The 16,256-nt window shown below is 55.2% G+C and overlaps 1 protein-coding gene and 1 pseudogene across 1 annotated transcript; both read left to right on the top strand.

Annotated features, from left to right (window-relative positions):
- The first annotated feature begins 5 nt into the window (after positions 1-5).
- On the top strand, positions 6-4,106 carry LOC148592136 (maestro heat-like repeat-containing protein family member 2A; annotated as a pseudogene).
- Positions 4,107-4,244: 138 nt separating this feature from the next.
- On the top strand, positions 4,245-7,386 carry LOC148592135 (protein maestro-like). Its single transcript, XM_088535600.1, has 7 exons — positions 4,245-4,292; positions 4,503-4,685; positions 4,861-5,013; positions 5,206-5,328; positions 5,507-5,609; positions 5,737-5,805; positions 7,301-7,386. Exons 1-7 carry the CDS (start codon positions 4,245-4,247, stop codon positions 7,384-7,386), a joined length of 765 nt encoding a protein of 254 aa, XP_088391726.1.
- Positions 7,387-16,256: the final 8,870 nt, after the last annotated feature.

Raw genomic sequence — 16,256 nt, 5'->3', positions numbered from 1 at the left:
GCGGCAGGGCTGGTGTCTGTGGTCTCGGCCAGCTCAGCCCATGGCTCGGCCTGGCAGGAGTTCCCCCGCTCTCCTGCCCACTGCCCACCTTGTGCCTGTCTGTGCCCTGCAGGAGGTGATCCAGGAGGAGCCGCAGGAGTCCCCGGTGCAGCCCCGGGCCCTCGTGGCCATGGAGCATTTGAGGTAGGGTCTGTTCCTGGCACTGCGGGTGCCAGTGTGTGTCCCAGCACAGCTGGCTGCTCCGGCTGGGGCTGCGGGTTTGGGGTTGTGGGTTGGGCCAAAGGCAGCTGTCCTCTGCCTCACTCTGGGGAGTGCTAGTAAGCCCCTCTCTGTGTTCTCTGCCCTTTTCTCCTGGCAGCAAGTTGAAACCCTGTCTGAGCAGGAGGGAAAAGTGCAGCCTCCTGGCTCAGTGCTGCCAGGCCGTCCTGTGCCTTCGTTGCCCCGACCAGATGCACGTGAGAGCGAAGACGGTGGCAGCTGCTTCACGCACAGTGGTAGGTGCTGGCCTTCTGGGTCACCCCTGAGAGGGGAACCAGCACCAGGCACCCCACACTGGGAATGGGAATCAGCACTGGCTGCTGTGGCATCTTTGTGGGGTACATGGCCTCTCCTCTGCTTTCTGGTGACAGGTGCCATCCCTGCAAGCCCTGGGACAGCTCACAGCAGCCCTCCTGCAGGCAGAGCCAGTCCCCATCTGCCTGGGGGACGTGGTGCAGGTGAGTGCCCTGGGGCAGCGCGGAAGGCGTTGCTGCTGCCAGAACACGGCAGAGCCAGGGGAATGACGCCTGTGGGCCTGGTCCATGGAGGGGAGCTCTTCTCTAACTCCGTGCCATCCATGCACATCAGTCGGAAGTGAAATGGTCCTAGTTTCAGGCGCCCTAGGTTTGCATCCATGCTTTTCCCGTCTGCAGCAATGTTCTTGCAGGCAGCTTGCAGTGTCCTGCAGCCCCCTAGATGAGCAGAGCTTCTCCCGCTTGTGCAGCTGTGAGCAAGGGCTGATGCACAAATGAAGGCTGCCTTTGGCGAGAGGCTGGAGTGGGGAGGTGGCCACGGCAAGGGCTCCTCACGTGGGGCTGCGATGCCCAGGGAAAGCAGGGCCACAAAAGCAGTAGGGCCCCTGGGGAGTGGTGCAGGGCAAAATTCAGGCTGTGGTGAAGCAGATGCTGTTGTGGCAGGTCCTGCGGCGCTGGCTCACCTCGGCCTACCTGTGTGAGCGGGAGGGAGCACTGCAAGTGTGTGTGCAGGTGCTGGGCACCTGCGAAGAGGGGCGCGAGCAGAGGGTGAGCGGGGACCCTGTGCCGGGAGCCCTGCGTGGGCGGGCGGCGGGTTCTGGGTGTCCCAGGGCTGCAGGGTGGCCCCTTGTTCCCGCCCGGCTCCGCCAGTGCTCGGGGCGCTGCAGTCGGGAGAGGGCCAGCGGCCGTGGCGATGTCGGTGACCTTGTGCCTGTGTCTTGCTCCCGCAGCGAGGCGGCACCTGCCAAGAGTTTGGCTCCTTGGTGGGGCTGCTGGGGCCTCTGACATGCGAGGAATCGGCCGCATCCCGTCGGCGGGCAGCGACCTGCCTCTGCTTCCTTCTCCAGAGAGTTGGTGAGAGGAATAGGCAGGGCTGCCCCTGCTGCTCCCTGCGGGAAGGAGCCCAGCACCAGGCCCTGTCCCCCTGCGCTGTAGCACCTTGTCCAGCTTGCAAAGACACTGTGTTGACTTGGGGGACCCTGGCTTTGCGTGGCCTTTGCTGGCCTCCCTCATGTCCTTGCTCAGTGCCCAGGGATCCGGAGGTTGGCTCCCCATGAACGTCACTGCCCTTTCTGATAGCTCCCCATCAACGTCACACCCCTTTCTTATAGTTCCAGCCGAAAACATGGTAGAGATGCCGTGGACCCAGGTTGCATCTCTGTCCGCGAGACTCAGCGCCGTCACCTCTGGGCCTCTCTTGGCAACCTCCACCAACATTGCCAAGGTACCTGGCCCTCGAAAAGCAGGACGGGGACCATGATATGTTGGTGTGCACGTGTGTGTGGGAGTGCTGCTCTCAAGACACGTGTTTTGCATCTGAGCAACTCCTGTGACATGCTCACTTGTGTTTCTGATTTCTTTCCAGCTTGTCTGCAAACATTTCCCCCGAGGCCAGGCCACAGGCTTCATGAACAGCATCGTGGAGAGCCTGCTGTGCGCCAGGCCCATGTGCATGTGGGCTGCGGGTCGGTGGACACTGACCTTCCTGGGGGATTGTGTCGACAAGATATTCCAGGAGGAGGTGAGAGAGACATTTTTTAGGTTTGCCTTTGGCTGTTCTCTGAGGTAGCGTGTTGGCCCTAAGGCACAACGGGGAAAGGACGCACCGAGCCTTTCTCTCTCGCCAACCTCCTTTCAGGTGCCTGAGATCATGTCTACCCTGTGCACGTGCCTGCGGAGCACCCAGCAGAGCACTCCCCGGCGCGTGGTGCTGCGGGCCATGGTCCTGCTGTGCCGCTCTCACCAAGAGCCGGTGCTGGGCAGCCTCCTGCAGACACCACTGCCCATGGACAGGTCTGTGCAGCCGCCCTTCCCGCTGCCGTCAGAGCCAGCCGCGGGGCTCGTCTGCATGGGCGGCCCTCTCGGCAGCCAGTGCTTTTGCCCCGCGCAAGGCTGAGTGCTGCAGCTCGTGTCCCTGTTGGGACCTGGGCACCGGCAGTCCCGTGGGCACAAGGAGGGTGTGTGGCTTCTCCAGAGGTACCTTGGGTAGCCAGGGATGCCGGCTCACGTGCTGGCGTGTGTTCCTTTGCAGCAACACAGCAGAGGTGTGGAGGAGCCTGGCGAGAAGCGCCATGGGCTGCCCAATCCTCATCCGTTTAACGCAGAAGTTGGGGGCAGCCGGGAAGAGCAACGGGACCGACTGCTGCGCTGGGGAGCTGGGCAGCAGCCGGGCTGCCCTGGAGCCTCACATGGTATGGCCAGCAGCCCCGGCGGCCGTGCCGCTTTGCACGTGCTTTCCAAGCGGTGCTTGAGTGCGAGCGGGATTCCTGCCCTTTGTGAGGGCCCGTGGAGCCTCGTGGGGTGCTGAGCTGGTGTGGTAGCAGCGTGGGGAGCCGGGACAGCTTGTGGCTGCCAGGCTGAAAGGCTCTCCCTGCAGTGAGAACTAGAGAGAGTAAAAGCCCCCAGGCTGTCATGGGGACATGGTCCGTGGGCAATGGCCTTGTTTTACCAGGCAGTTCTTGGTTGAATTTCTCTGTAGATCACTCGCGCCCTCTGTGAGGTGGTGTCAGCACTGAGGTGTGACACCCTGGTTCGGCGCCTGCTTCCCTGGCTGCTTCCAAGCCTCCTGGAGCAGCTCAGTGAAACGCTCAGCGAGGAAATGGACCTGCCCCTCCGAGAACTGAGGAGGAGTGACCCACCGGGCAGGTGAGGAGCAGCAGGGGCAGAATCTCTGTGTGTGGCCCATGGCCTTGCAGGAGCACCTGCCTATTGCCCTGGTGCTGGGCTGCCTCCGGGGTAGGTGGGACTGGGCTCTGTAGGGCAGTGCGCCGGGCATTGGGCCGTTTCTGCACCTCAGCTGAGTGTTGCAGCTGGAGTCCATCGTGGCGCTGTGCTAAAGAGCAGCTTCCCACAAAGTGCTGCCCCTGGAGCTTTCCTTGGCTTCTCCCTGCAGCCTGTTTGTGGAGGCACTGGAGCTGGTGCTGGCCAAGAGCCTGGAGCACCGGTGGCTGCGGCTGCTGCGGGAGCAGGGAGCGTGGGCGTCCTTGGCAGCGCCTCAGGCTCACACAACTGGCGTGTGTCTCCTGGCGAGGTGAGAGCCCCTGGTGGGACCGTGCTGGAGGAAGGGCTGCCGGGAGCTGGGGCCTGCCCTGAGCTCTGCTCCAGCGCGAGCGGCGTCTGCACCGGGGTGGGCGCAGCTGGGAGCGGTGCCGCGGGGCCGTGCTGTGTGAGCACGTGCTACAAGGCTGTTGGTGCTCTGTGCGCAGTGTGCTGCTGCGCGCGGAGCAGGTCCCGCAGCGCCTGGTGCAGCGGCTCTTCCGCTGGCTGCGTTCCCGCTCGGCGAACCTGCGGCTCACAGCCACCGCGTTCTGTGCCGAGGTGAGGCAGCCGCGGGGCAAGGGGGCTCGCAGGGCTTCCTGCGTCTCACCCAGGTGAGGGGTGCTCCGTGCCAGCACTCACGTGTCTCGATTGCAGCTCATGAAGGACCAGCTAGTGAGGGAGAGGAAGATCGTGACGCCACTCCTAGAGGCGCTGGCAGAGCGATCGCGCGACCCTGTCAGCAGCGTGAGACGAATGGCCGTGAGGGGCCTGGGCAATGTGGCCACAGGAGCACCCACCAAGGTGAGGCAGCCTCTGGTGGGCTTTGAGTGCAAGTCAAGCTGGGAAGGAGCACGGAGGTGCTCGAGGAGCCGAGGCAGGTGCAGGGCTGTGCCGAGGCAATGCCCTGGCATCAGGGCTCTCCCCTGGGCTTGCTCTGGAAAGCGCTGCCGCTGGCACCGCAGCGGGGAGCAGCGCTGAGAGGCAAGAGCTCATATGCGTGTCGCTCTGCAGCTGCGGAGGCACTGGGCCACGGTGGTGAGAACGCTGCTCGGGGGCCTGGAGGACGTGGGCAGCCCCAAGGTGTCTGCGGAGAGCCTGGTGGCACTGACCAAGGTGCTGGGACAGCTGGAGGCGAGGGCCGTGGGCTCTACCTTTGAAGAGGTGGCCAGGAGCTGCCGGGCGCTCTGGGGGGCGGTAAGTGGAGCCGCTGTCTCTCTGTGGGCAGGCGGGAGCCCACGCGGGTTGCCGTCCCCTGCGGGCTGCTGTTGGCAGGGGGCAGCCGTCGCCGGTCGCCCGCCCTGTGGGCAGCGCCGCGCGGGTGCCAAGCAGTGTGTGCTAGCAGCCTGCCCGACGGTCTTTCTCGTCACAGGAGGAAGAGGAGCTGCGCTGCTCGGCCTTCGGCCTCTACGGCACCCTGGCCTCCTCTGCTTCGGGGAGGAGGTCGTTTTTCAGCAGGGAGGTGGAGGAGGCCTTTCCCAGCCTGGTGCTGCACCTTCGCGACCCGTCCCCAGCTGTGTGCAATGTAAGAGCCCCAGGCACCCCACAGAAAGCCCCGTGGAGCTGGCTGAGCCATGGGGGCACATGCTGCCTTCTGCATGGGGCTGCAGGAGTCTCCACGGGCTCTGGGTGATGCTGCCCTGCTGGCAAGGTTCCTTCCTCAGTGCCCGGGCAGGTGCAGAGCATCCCCATGACAGGGCCTGGGGCTCTTTTGCAGGCCTGCAAGGTGACCCTGCACCTGTGCGCCCCATTTCTGGGGTCGAAGAGGCTGCGGAGGCGTCTCAACATCAGTGCTGGGCTGAGCGCAGAGGAGACACAGGACGAGGTCTGCAGACACCTGGTGAGTGAGCTGTGCGCTGGGGCTGTGTCCCTGTGCTGGCCGCCCACCCCGTGACTCCCATGTCATGGGGTCGCCTCCGGACTGGCCATGGGTGGGCAGGCGATTGGGCAGAGGGGAGCAAAGGGGGCTCTTGGAGACGGGAATGAGCTCCTGCTGCCTGCAGTGTGTGTTGTTGCAGGCCCAAGACTGCCCCGCGCTGTTCGAGCGGCTCCTGAGCACATCTTGGAGCTGCTGCATGGGAAGCCACCAGGCACCGCAGGCGGCAGCCGTCCACGTCCTGGGTGAGCAGCAGTGGGGGGCTGAGGCGCTGCTCCTGGCCGAGGCCCCGGGTTGGGTTCAGGGCCCGTCTCTGGGGCAGGTCGGGGCTGTGGCCATGCCCGTGCCCTGGTGGCCATGTCCCCATGCCAGGCCTGCTCCAGGACACAGCCCCAGCCACGTGGCTACAGCAGTGGGGCCTGTCTAGCGAGGTGCCCAGAGGTTCCGTGGGTGCCAAAAGCCAGGGCGCTTGGGGATGGGGGTTTGTGTGGCCCTGGGTTTGTGTCAGGGAAGACACCCCAGCCGGGCACCGTGGGGCATCAGGGGCCTTGTGCCCACGCTGCTCCCCTCAACGTCGGTGTCTTTGCAGCTCACTGGAGGCCGGAGCGCGTTGAGCAGCCCCGTGCTCGACAGGCAGTAGCTGCAGAGCTCTGCGCCAGGGCAGCCCAGCAGTGCAGAGCAGGAGGCAAATAAAGCCGTGTCCCTGTGAGAGGAGAGTCACTGTCTGTCCGTGTGGGGCTGTGTGCGGTGCGGCAACGGCCCTGGGCCTGCCTCCCTGGGGATGTGGGCCCTGCGTGGTGCTGCCTGGGGACAGTGGAGAGCAGAGGCACTGGAGGGAGGGGGTTTGAAGGCACTGAGCTTAGGGGGCCACTGCCAGGTGCCTGGGGACACCAGGGTCACTGGGAGCACTGGGAAGAACCTGGGGGGTACTAGTGAAGGATCCCAAAGCAAAGCCAGCTCCGCTCTCCCCTGGCAGCAGCCCATGGCAGCGGATGAGCAGATCTGCTGCCCCGCAGCCCTGCTCTGCTGCACTGCTGCCCTGGCACAGCTGCAGGTGCCAGGGAGAACCCCCTGCCGCACAGTTTGTCGGTGCCAGCAGCGCGCGGGCAGAGCTGCGCAGCCCCTCTGCGGCACCAGGAGGGTCCATCGTCACCAGAAATGGGAACAAACCCACCCAGCCTGCCCCAGCTTCCCCCAAAGCACCCACCAAGGACATTCTCTGCCAACACTTCCCTCCAGCCCCTTTCCCTTTCAGCACCCACAAGCTCCCACAACCCACAGTGGGACTGGAAGGCCCAGCAGCAATCGGCTGTTGTCACTCATGTGCCATTACACAGCAGTCAGAGGTGGCCCCTCCACTGTCAGGCCCATCACTGCAGAGCACAGGGTGAAATAAAGCCCCCAGCCCACCAGCAGGCACTTCCAAACACTGCTTTCAAACCTGCATCAACAAGTCCCCTGCTTGGGAACAGGAGGCTGCCACAGAAGCACTTCCAGAAGGAAACTGCCCAGCCGTTCCCTCTTTCTCGTTTGTGTTTTGGAGAAACAGGCATTGCCACAGCAATCCTGTCTCAAAGTAGCTTTTCGCACAAGCAAGTCAAGCTCAAAAGTAAGCAAGCCAAAAGAGGAAAAGAGAAACTTTATTTTCAGGTACAAGTTAGCTTAGTAGGATGATGGAGATCCTGGCTTCTTTAAGGCAAGCCGGCAAGTGGAAGAACTTACATTCTAGGGGGTTATGCAGTTTATGTCTGGTGGTAGATTTTCCAGTGTTGAGTAGAAAGAGCTGACTGGCTGGAGGTTTGCCCTGCAGCTGGAGTATTTAGCATTGCTCTCTGAAAGAGAGATTTTTTTATTATTTTTTTTTTGCTCTCTACTCATGGCTGGCATTAGTAGCCATGTGGCAGATGGCTTCTGAGGTTTCCCCTTCTCTTCTCAGACAGCCACTTTAATTCACAAGCCTTGCATGAAGGTCGCATCTGGGAGTCCACAAGCTTCTGGTTACATCTGGATGAAATTGCTTGAAAGACTCCCATATTGCTGGGAAGACAAAGGGACACCTGTGCATAAACGCATGCACAGGCCTTGCTGAAGCCTTCTTACCTGAAGATTCTCATGTAAAAATAGCTTGTTTCTAATCTTTTGGTTGATAAGAAATTTAAAGAATGTATGGAGCTGTTCATACACAAGGCCCTTCATTTCACGAGCTGTCACTTTTTTCTCATTTTTTACCTTTAGGTGTGCTTCCACCGTGGTTAAAAAAAGGAGCAAGAAAAAGCTGGGAGGAAAATGTGAAGAGCCATCTAAAACCCTTACGGAGTAACAATCATGCAGGAGAATCAATTAAGTAGAGTTAGCAGTGCTGGAAGAGCAGACACACTTTAGAAGGTAGAAGATTTCCCCATGTTATGAACCTTGCAAGCCCAGAACCATCCTGAATGCAATACAATGCCATGTTGGGCTAGTCACCTCTTCACAAGTAGTGACACAGCAAAAGAAAAGCGTGCTTTGCTTCTGATGAAATCAAGACCACAGGTAGCACACAGGCCCCATAATCTGACACATAAATCCACCAAGCACCTGCATTTAAGAGAGCTACTAACTGCCCACCCGACCTATGCACAGACCTTATGTAAAGGAAGAACATGCACATCCCATCAAGATAAAATGCAATATCGCATCAGGCCAACGCACCTTCTTAACAAGTTACAAAACACTGATTGAGATGTCACACGCTCTACTGTTCTCAAACTGCTCCAATATTAAAAGCAGACATTTGACCATGTGGGTGCTAGATGGACTCTTTACCCAACACTGCAATTAGCTGTGGCAAAGGAATTCCAGGAAGTCTTTAAGAGTGCTCTCAGCAGTATCTCAGGAAACAGGAAAAATCCAAAGACTCTTCCCTAATGTTTCACTTACTCATAGGACTAACTAGACCTCAAAGCCTTTTCAGCATTAAAAGCCTGCACATTTTCTAACACAGGTGGCAGCACATCCAGAAGGACTCTCCTTTCGCAACCTACCTAACTTTTTCTTCAAAAGGACATTCTTTGCCATGAACCCAAATGCACGGCTCAGCAGAATTGACTATTTTTGGATTAAGCTTGCAGCAAACCTCAGAGATGGTCACCTATGGTTCTCGGTTTTTGCTCACACTGGCACCGGCACCTTCAGCAGGCTCCAAAGATTATCATGCGCTTTGGCCACACTGCTCCTAGAGCTGTTTGTCAACTTTATATTCTTCAATGTTGACAAAAGGGAAGAATCCCCAGCGCCCACCAGCTTTTGCAGATCAGTAACATTAGCAGCTGAAAGGGCTTTCATCACCATTCCTCTATAGATGCTCATAACTGCCTCATTTAAGTATCACCAGGAGGAATCTCTCAAGGCACCAGAAGAGGACAACTTTCAGAGGCAGAAGAAAATACAAAGCACTGGCCCCCTGCTCTTTCGCAAGCCATCGCACTCAGTTTTATGCTGGAGATGTGTCTCCTTCTCCTGGACATTCATTATTGTTGTCATGGGGCTATCATCATTTTTCATTGTCTTCTATGGCCTGTCTTATGGCTATGAGACCTCACGCCAGTGGCTTTTTACATCTGCCGTCACCTTTCTGAAGAATGCCTTACTTTGCCAACCCCTAAAAATCCTGTTTTTCTCAGCCCTCCGTGCAATTCTGCCAAAATATTGTCAAAGCATTGAGTGGCCAACTCAGAAAAATTATTCTGGAATTATGACAGAGATTGAAGGTAAAATGGGAGAGATGCACTGTAACTTCTTTGCTCTTTAGGTAACTGCACCATTCCTAGAAAGGATGGCGGAAGCTCATGCAAAACACATAACCCTCCTAAAATGCCTTTTTTTCTGCCTCTGTCACATTTAAGAAGGGAAAGGCAAATGAAGATATACAAAGACATAGAACAACTAGTTGTATTGCAGGAAGAAGACAAAGCTCATCACATATGAAAAAAGGGTCATCAATCTCTTGCACTCTTAAAAAGAAATCAAGTAGTTCTGTTCCTCTTCATAGCCGTGTCATATGCAAGAGATAAAACAGAATTGTTCTTTTCCAGCACTCATGAGGATTCAACCGGACAAGTTAGTCCTCGTGCACGGAGGGCACTGCATGGAAGAGAAATGAACAAGCTCATCTAAGCTTACATGATCCTTCGGCAGAGCAGCTCAAGTGCCTCAGCATCCTCTTGAAGATGCTACTAGTCCTAGCTGTGTAAAACGTCCTACCGAGGACTTCAGCTCTTTCCATTTGGGCCCTGATTAGGATGATGGAGTTCCAAAAGCCCTTGGTTAAAAGGGATGCAGGCGCCCTCATATCCCCCTGAAATCAGGACAGCGGCCCGCATCCTGCACTCCCTCAGGGGCACCATGACCCTCCTTTCCCAGCTCCATCCACCCAAGAGTGCTCCCACAGCACTTCCACAGCATCCCCAACACCTCCAGCCCCATGAAGAGGGAGCCAATGGGGGCCGCCCGTGGCCAGCCAGGGTCAGGGCCGCCTGGGACGTGGGCAGAGCTAAGGCTTTGGGAAAGTACCTTTCAGGGGGAGGTTTGTTCCAGAGCGGGGGGCTATAGAAGGAGCCTGGCAGCCCCCCCCACGCCTCGGGGAGGATGGGAAGCCCCATTGTTGGGTGTCGTCGCCAGGGGCCACCTGGTTCCGTGATGCCCTCGGGACCCAAGGTGCCCAGCGCAGGGCAAGCGGCCCTCAGGGCACCTCTGGAGCCCAGCGCGGCTGCTTTGTGCTGCAGCAGCACCAATGGCTCTTGGCCTACGGCTCTCCCTCGGACAAGCAGTGGCAGGGCCAGTGCTCGCCCTTCTGCTCCTCTGGCTTCCCGCCTACAACCCTCCAGACTTGCGGGACGCTTCTCCCCTCCTGCAACCCCCGGCCCTGCTGCTCAGCTCCCTGGGCCCTCATGGACACGTCTCGCACAGACTGGACACAGAGCACTGCAGCTCCTGCTTACAAAGCAAAACTAGCAATCGGCGGTACCAGACAGCCCCCGCAGCAAAGCGGCAGCCACAGGCCCCACCACAATGCTCCTGCTCCATGAACCCTGCCTGCGTCAAGAACACAGCTCACTGCTCGGGGAAGTCTGTGCTGCAGCCAGCCCTCCTGCCAGGAAGAACACCACCAGCCACAGCCTCCAGCTTCATGACAATGCACTGCTTATCAGCTCCATGCGCTGCTCCTGCGTGCCTTCATCACAGCTTGACCATGGAGATGTCTGCGCAGGATATGCAGCTGCCAGGGCCTGGGCCACGCGTTTACCTGAGCCACGCGGGGCAGCCGCTAGAGCTGGGCTGTCATGCACACCTCAAGGCACTGGACTTAACTGCAGCTGGAGAAACTCTGCCCTACATCAACCACCACCGTGACAAGAGCAGCTCACACTGCTCAACACCTATAAACCCAGCTATGATCTGTGCTAGAAATACCTTACGCATAACTCTTGCCAGCTCTGCTTTAGATTCCAGCCTGCATGTGTTTCATTTCTTTGTCAAAATAACCTCAGCAGGGAGCTCTGGGGCTTATCTTTCTATTGATGTTCTGACTTTTATGAATACTGGGCATCAATCGCATGTACTGCTCTTAACACTAACTACTTGGGACGCTAAGTCATCAAACTACAGATACTCATTTAAATTACATTCCTCTCCAAAGACTGGAAAGTGGACCATCACACCACGCTGGGCTCCCACATTTGGGACAAAACTTGTGCTTCGATGCAGTGGGTTTTCGGGGGCCCATTTGCCTTTGACCTATAAAGTAATAGTAGCTTCTGAAGTATCAAAAGGTACCAGAGGCACTGGAAGTCGTTCTTCAGAGGAAAATACATTTGCTACAATTCTGCATTTTGCTTATCAGCCTGGAACTCCTCCTCCTTTTCTCCCAGTTGGAGTATGCTCTCCAGAGTATCCATGGAAAATGGATGTATATAATTCTCTTGGGGCACTTCAGCAAGTGCGTTTATATGTAAAAGAGCAGGACCCACTTGAAAGTCGACCAGTAGCTCTTGTGTTTCACGAGCTACTTGCCTCACTAAGTGCTTCAAGTGTACCAACGACACCGTACGTCCAAACTGGAGACTGTCTTCATGCTGGGTTTAATTTGACTGACCCTAAACCCTCAGTCTTGACCTCTAGGAAAGCTAGAAAGCTTTTCCCGGGAAAAATCTCCGCAGAAACGGAAACCCAAATGGAAGGCAAAAAATGGACTATCCCTCTCATCAAAAAGGAAAATAGCATTGCTGAAAATGCTCTCTCTACCATAAGAAAATGGAAGAACTCTTTCTATCCAAAGCTGGAAAAGGGCAATTCTTCCAAATTGGCCACCAATGCTGTCATTTCCACTGCCCTTTATCAATTTGGCAAGAACCTATTCCCTCGGATACCTTATCCACCAGAAATGGCCAGAGCGCTGCTGGGGCACAAAACACTTGTAAAAGAGGCGCTGTCAAAAATACGCACTTTCAACATCACATTGCTGGCAGCCAAGGTAATAGTGACGCCCAACACTGTGAACATGGGAAAAGCTTTGAGAGCGCCCATAACTGAAAACCCTGTGACCCTCTTAACGCTTCTGGTCATTTTTCTTGCCTACCTTGCTTTGGCCCTCTGGGCACTGAAAAGAGACAAGGCTGACAGGCTCACCAAGGACAAGATTACCGTTCAGCCACACAATGACCCTGTTCATAAAGTGCACTTTGTGGTCACCTTATACACGGGCAGTCGCTGGGGAGCTGGAACCACTGCAGATGTTTTTCTTCAGCTCGTGGGTCAGGATGGCACCAGTGATGTCTATTGCTTACAACACTCACATTTTCCCTCTTTCAGGCAAGGAAGCACAGATACCTTTTTGTTAACTACTAAGAAAGACATAGGAGATATCTGTGCCTTGAGAGTCTGGCGCAATAACCAAGGGCCTTCTCCAAGCTGGTTCTTAAGCAGAGCAAAAGTTGAAAATCTGCACGCTCACAAGACCTGCTTCTTTATTTGCCGCAATTGGTTCGTTCTCAACAAGGATGACTACTTAGTCGAAAGGACATTCTTGGCCATGAACCCAAATGCACGGCTCAGCAGAATTGACTATTTTTGGATTAAGCTTGCAGAAAACCTCAGAGATGCTCACCTGTGGTTCTCACTTTTTGCTCACACTGGCACCGGCACTTTCAGCAGGCTCCAAAGATTATCATGCGCTTTGGCCACACTGCTCCTAGAGCTGCTTGTCAACTTTATATTCTTCAATGTTGACAAAAGGGAAGAATCCCCAGCGCCCACCAGCTTTTGCAAATCAATAACATTAGCAGCTGAAAGGGCTTTCATCACCATTCCCCTACAGATGCTCATAACTGCCTCATTTAAGTATCACCAGGAGGAATCTCTCAAGGCACCAGAAGAGGACAACTTTCAGAGGCAGAAGAAAATACAAAGCACTGGCCCCCTGCTCTTTCGCAAGCCATCGCACTCAGTTTTATGCCGGAGATGTGTCTCCTTCTCCTGGACATTCATTACTGTTGTCATGGGGCTATCATCATTTTTCATTGTCTTCTATGGCCTGTCTTATGGCTATGAGACCTCACGCCAGTGGCTTTTTACATCTGCCGTCACCTTTCTGAAGAATGCCTTACTTTTCCAACCCCTAAAAATCCTGTTTTTCTCAGCCCTCAGTGCAATTCTGCCAAAATATTGTCAAAACATTGAGTGGCCAACCCAGGAAAATTATTCTGGAATTACGACAGAGATTGAAGGTGAAATGGGAGAGATGCACTGTAAGCTTGTGAAAATCTTTCCCTTCACTTATATCGCAGACAAACTTCACAGCATATGCCAAGAAAAGAAAGATTAGTTCCAATATCTCAGCTTAGGTTTCAAGTCACTATTGTTGCTTTCTGGTTTTTTAAAGGTCACGAGGTCTAAGATAGGAGCAAATATTGGGAAATTTACACAATTCCACCGATTTCAGGATCACAGGAGACATCACCGACATTTGGGGCTCACAAACAGAATAATAAATGGGAAAAAATACTGTTTATCTTGTTAGATGAGCAAGGCGGGATATTGTATTTCACACTTATTTTACTCTGTGCTATGTACTTTTCAAATAAATGCTCCTCCATGTTTAACTTAATTAGTCGTTCTTGCCTAAATTGGGTAGTAAGTTTTAAGGACTTCTTAACACTCAAGACACTTGCTTTGGACTATGTTCTGCTTTTCTCCTGAATTTTGCTCTTGTATCCACCTCAGTGGTACTTTCCCATCGTGGCAGCTGATACCTCTTTTATATAGACAATGACTAGAGAATAAGACTATGAGGGGTAATCTTGCCTCTGCCAAAGAGGGTATGAGCAGATCTATGCTAATCTATACTGAGAGAGGACTAAAAAAGGTGAGTGCTCTGAAAATGCTGATAAAGCCTTTGCTCCTCAAAGCATTAGGCATAAAAGACAAGAGGATCATTTATTGTGCTTTAACCTGGCACACTGAAAATAGGAGTTCTTAACACTGCATTTACATTTGTATATGTGTGAAAAGTGCTGAGCTGAGCTCGCCCACGCGCACAGAATTCCCCGAGGCCGGACGCCTCGGCTGGGCAGGGAAATTAAGCCGCCTCACCAAATACACTAACAGGAACTCTTCCCAAAGCATGCACCCATTTTACACCTTACCTTAACAGGAAAAGAGAGATGACTTTCGCCAAGAGATTCTCCAAAACTAACACATCCAGTTCTTCGGCCCACTCTAAGGGGCCCCTGCCTCCCATGCCCACTGCAGCCCTGGAAGAACCTCCTCCCCGCGGGCTGGGGCCTGACCCCCACCGAGCCGTGCCCGGCTCTCACCTGCTCTCTCCTGCTCTTTGCTTGACCGGCCCTGCTGAGCTGGCGGCTCCACCCGCACGACTTCCTTTGGCATCAGCAGCAGCAGCTCAAACTGGGCCATGCGAAAATGAAAACGCCGCTAGCGAAGGCCCCAGCTGCGTCCTGGCACTGAGCAGGCCACCACGGCGCATTCCTCCCGTTCCCAAAGCCGTCTGCCCTCATCCCTTCTGTAGGAAATCTCCCTGACGGATCCTCCCAGCAGAATTTACTGGTGGCTATAGGAGCTCTGTAAAGGAAGAACAAAGTGACTCAAGGCTCTAAGATTACTAACACCCTCAACATGCCTATTTAAACGGTGCAGCTTGTGCCAGCTTTGCAAGAGGAAGCATAGGTATTTTTTCTACTTTTTCTTTCAAAGTAATACCCAGACCTACTAAAGGAAACACTTAAAGAACACTGAAGGATGTCCAAACTCAAAAGGTCTTCATTACCTTTTTCTTCATTAGAATTTTTGAGACATGGGATTCAGTAATTCAAAGGACAAGGACAGGGAACTTCTTCCACTAACTCCAGAGGTTGGAAATACCATCTACTTCCTCACCAGAGCAATGCTGCTCCCCAGCCCTCATTTCAGCAGATCACACATTTGGGTCTCCTCCTTAATGTCACTGCCTGGACACTCATTCCAACAATTCCACTCACTTCAGCAAGAACATACCGCTCCCTTACTACTGCAAGAAAGAACCATGAGAAAGCTTTCATTTTGATTTGGGCCACAAGAAGAAGAACAGCAGTTACTGGCTTCTCTTTGATAAGAGTAATACCAAAGGGGAAAAAAAATACCCAAATTTGGATATTTGCCTAGTACACACCAATAACTTTTAAGGAGAGTTATATATTTCTCCAAAATTATTTTGCTACATTCACTTAAGTGGAGCCTGCTTTAGATGTTGGGAATACTAAACAAAGCCATAGAAATGCCATCTCTAAAATTTGATCTCTTTGCTTCAAATTATTATTTATAGAGCCTATATCATTTATATTGCCTTTATATGGCCAATCATCAGGAGCTTTTTCTTAGACCCAATTCTCAGGAAAAAGCAAAAAAATCCCCACCAAAATTCTTCCCCCAAATAACTTCCCTCCCATCCCAAAATAATTATCTCCCAACATCCCTCCAAAAAAAAAAATCCATTTTCCCATTCCTAGTTCAAAAATTCCCTCAAAAAATATGCCTTCTAAGAAAAGGAATGTTTCCCCCCAAATGTTTCCTTCTGCCTTTTTTCAGAAAACAGCCCTGTTGACCACGGAGCTGCTGCTCGGATCTGTGCCAGCCCCATCCTCTGCTGGAGCAAACTTACTTTGGTGGCCACTTTTGTGGCCCCACGGCCGAGCTCACTCCGCTCCACCGGGGCTGCCGGCAGGTGGGCCCTGAGCCCGCACTGAGCCCAGGGCAACGGCAACGGCAGAAACGCTCCCACCCGCTTCACACAGGACATCCTCTTCGGACACGCTTCCGTCCTCTGCATTTGGGAATCACAAATGAACATGAACACGTCCACGAAAGCCACTTTACCAGCTAATACATTGCTCCGTTTCCAATGTCTGCTCAATCAACACCTCTACAAAGGCAGCAGCTCCCAGATCCCGCCACCAGCAGCAGCAGCGACGGCATCGCGACGCCCCGGGCGCTTCTCTGCAGCGCGGCCCCCTCCGCGGAGCTGCCCTGCAAACCCACCCCAACGAGGGCTCGGGTTCCTGTCACCAGCCCCCAGCGCTCTGCAGCGGCAGGAGCCGCCCGGCCCAAGGACGCCGAGCGCCGGGGCCACGTCCTCCCCCGCCGCCCCCCTCTCGCTGCTCCCCGGCCTCCCCCCGCCCCGGCCCCGCGCGCAGCCCTCCCGGGACACCCCGCACACGGGCAGGCCGGCCCCGCGCCCCGGCCCCCCGGCCCCGCCGCCGCCTCCGCGCGGCGCTGCCCCCGCCGGCAGGACGCGGCCGCGGCCGCCCCACGGGCCACGAGCGCCGCCCCCCCGCGCCCTTCCCGCGCGCTCCCGCCGCCGC

This window comes from Tinamus guttatus, unplaced genomic scaffold (genome assembly GCF_059628265.1).
Source record: "Tinamus guttatus ecotype Peru unplaced genomic scaffold, ASM5962826v1 Tinamus_guttatus_pri_ptg000634l, whole genome shotgun sequence".
Lineage (NCBI taxonomy): Eukaryota > Metazoa > Chordata > Aves > Tinamiformes > Tinamidae > Tinamus > Tinamus guttatus.
Note: the sequence above shows the minus strand (reverse complement) of the source record. Positions and strands in the feature narration are given on the sequence as shown.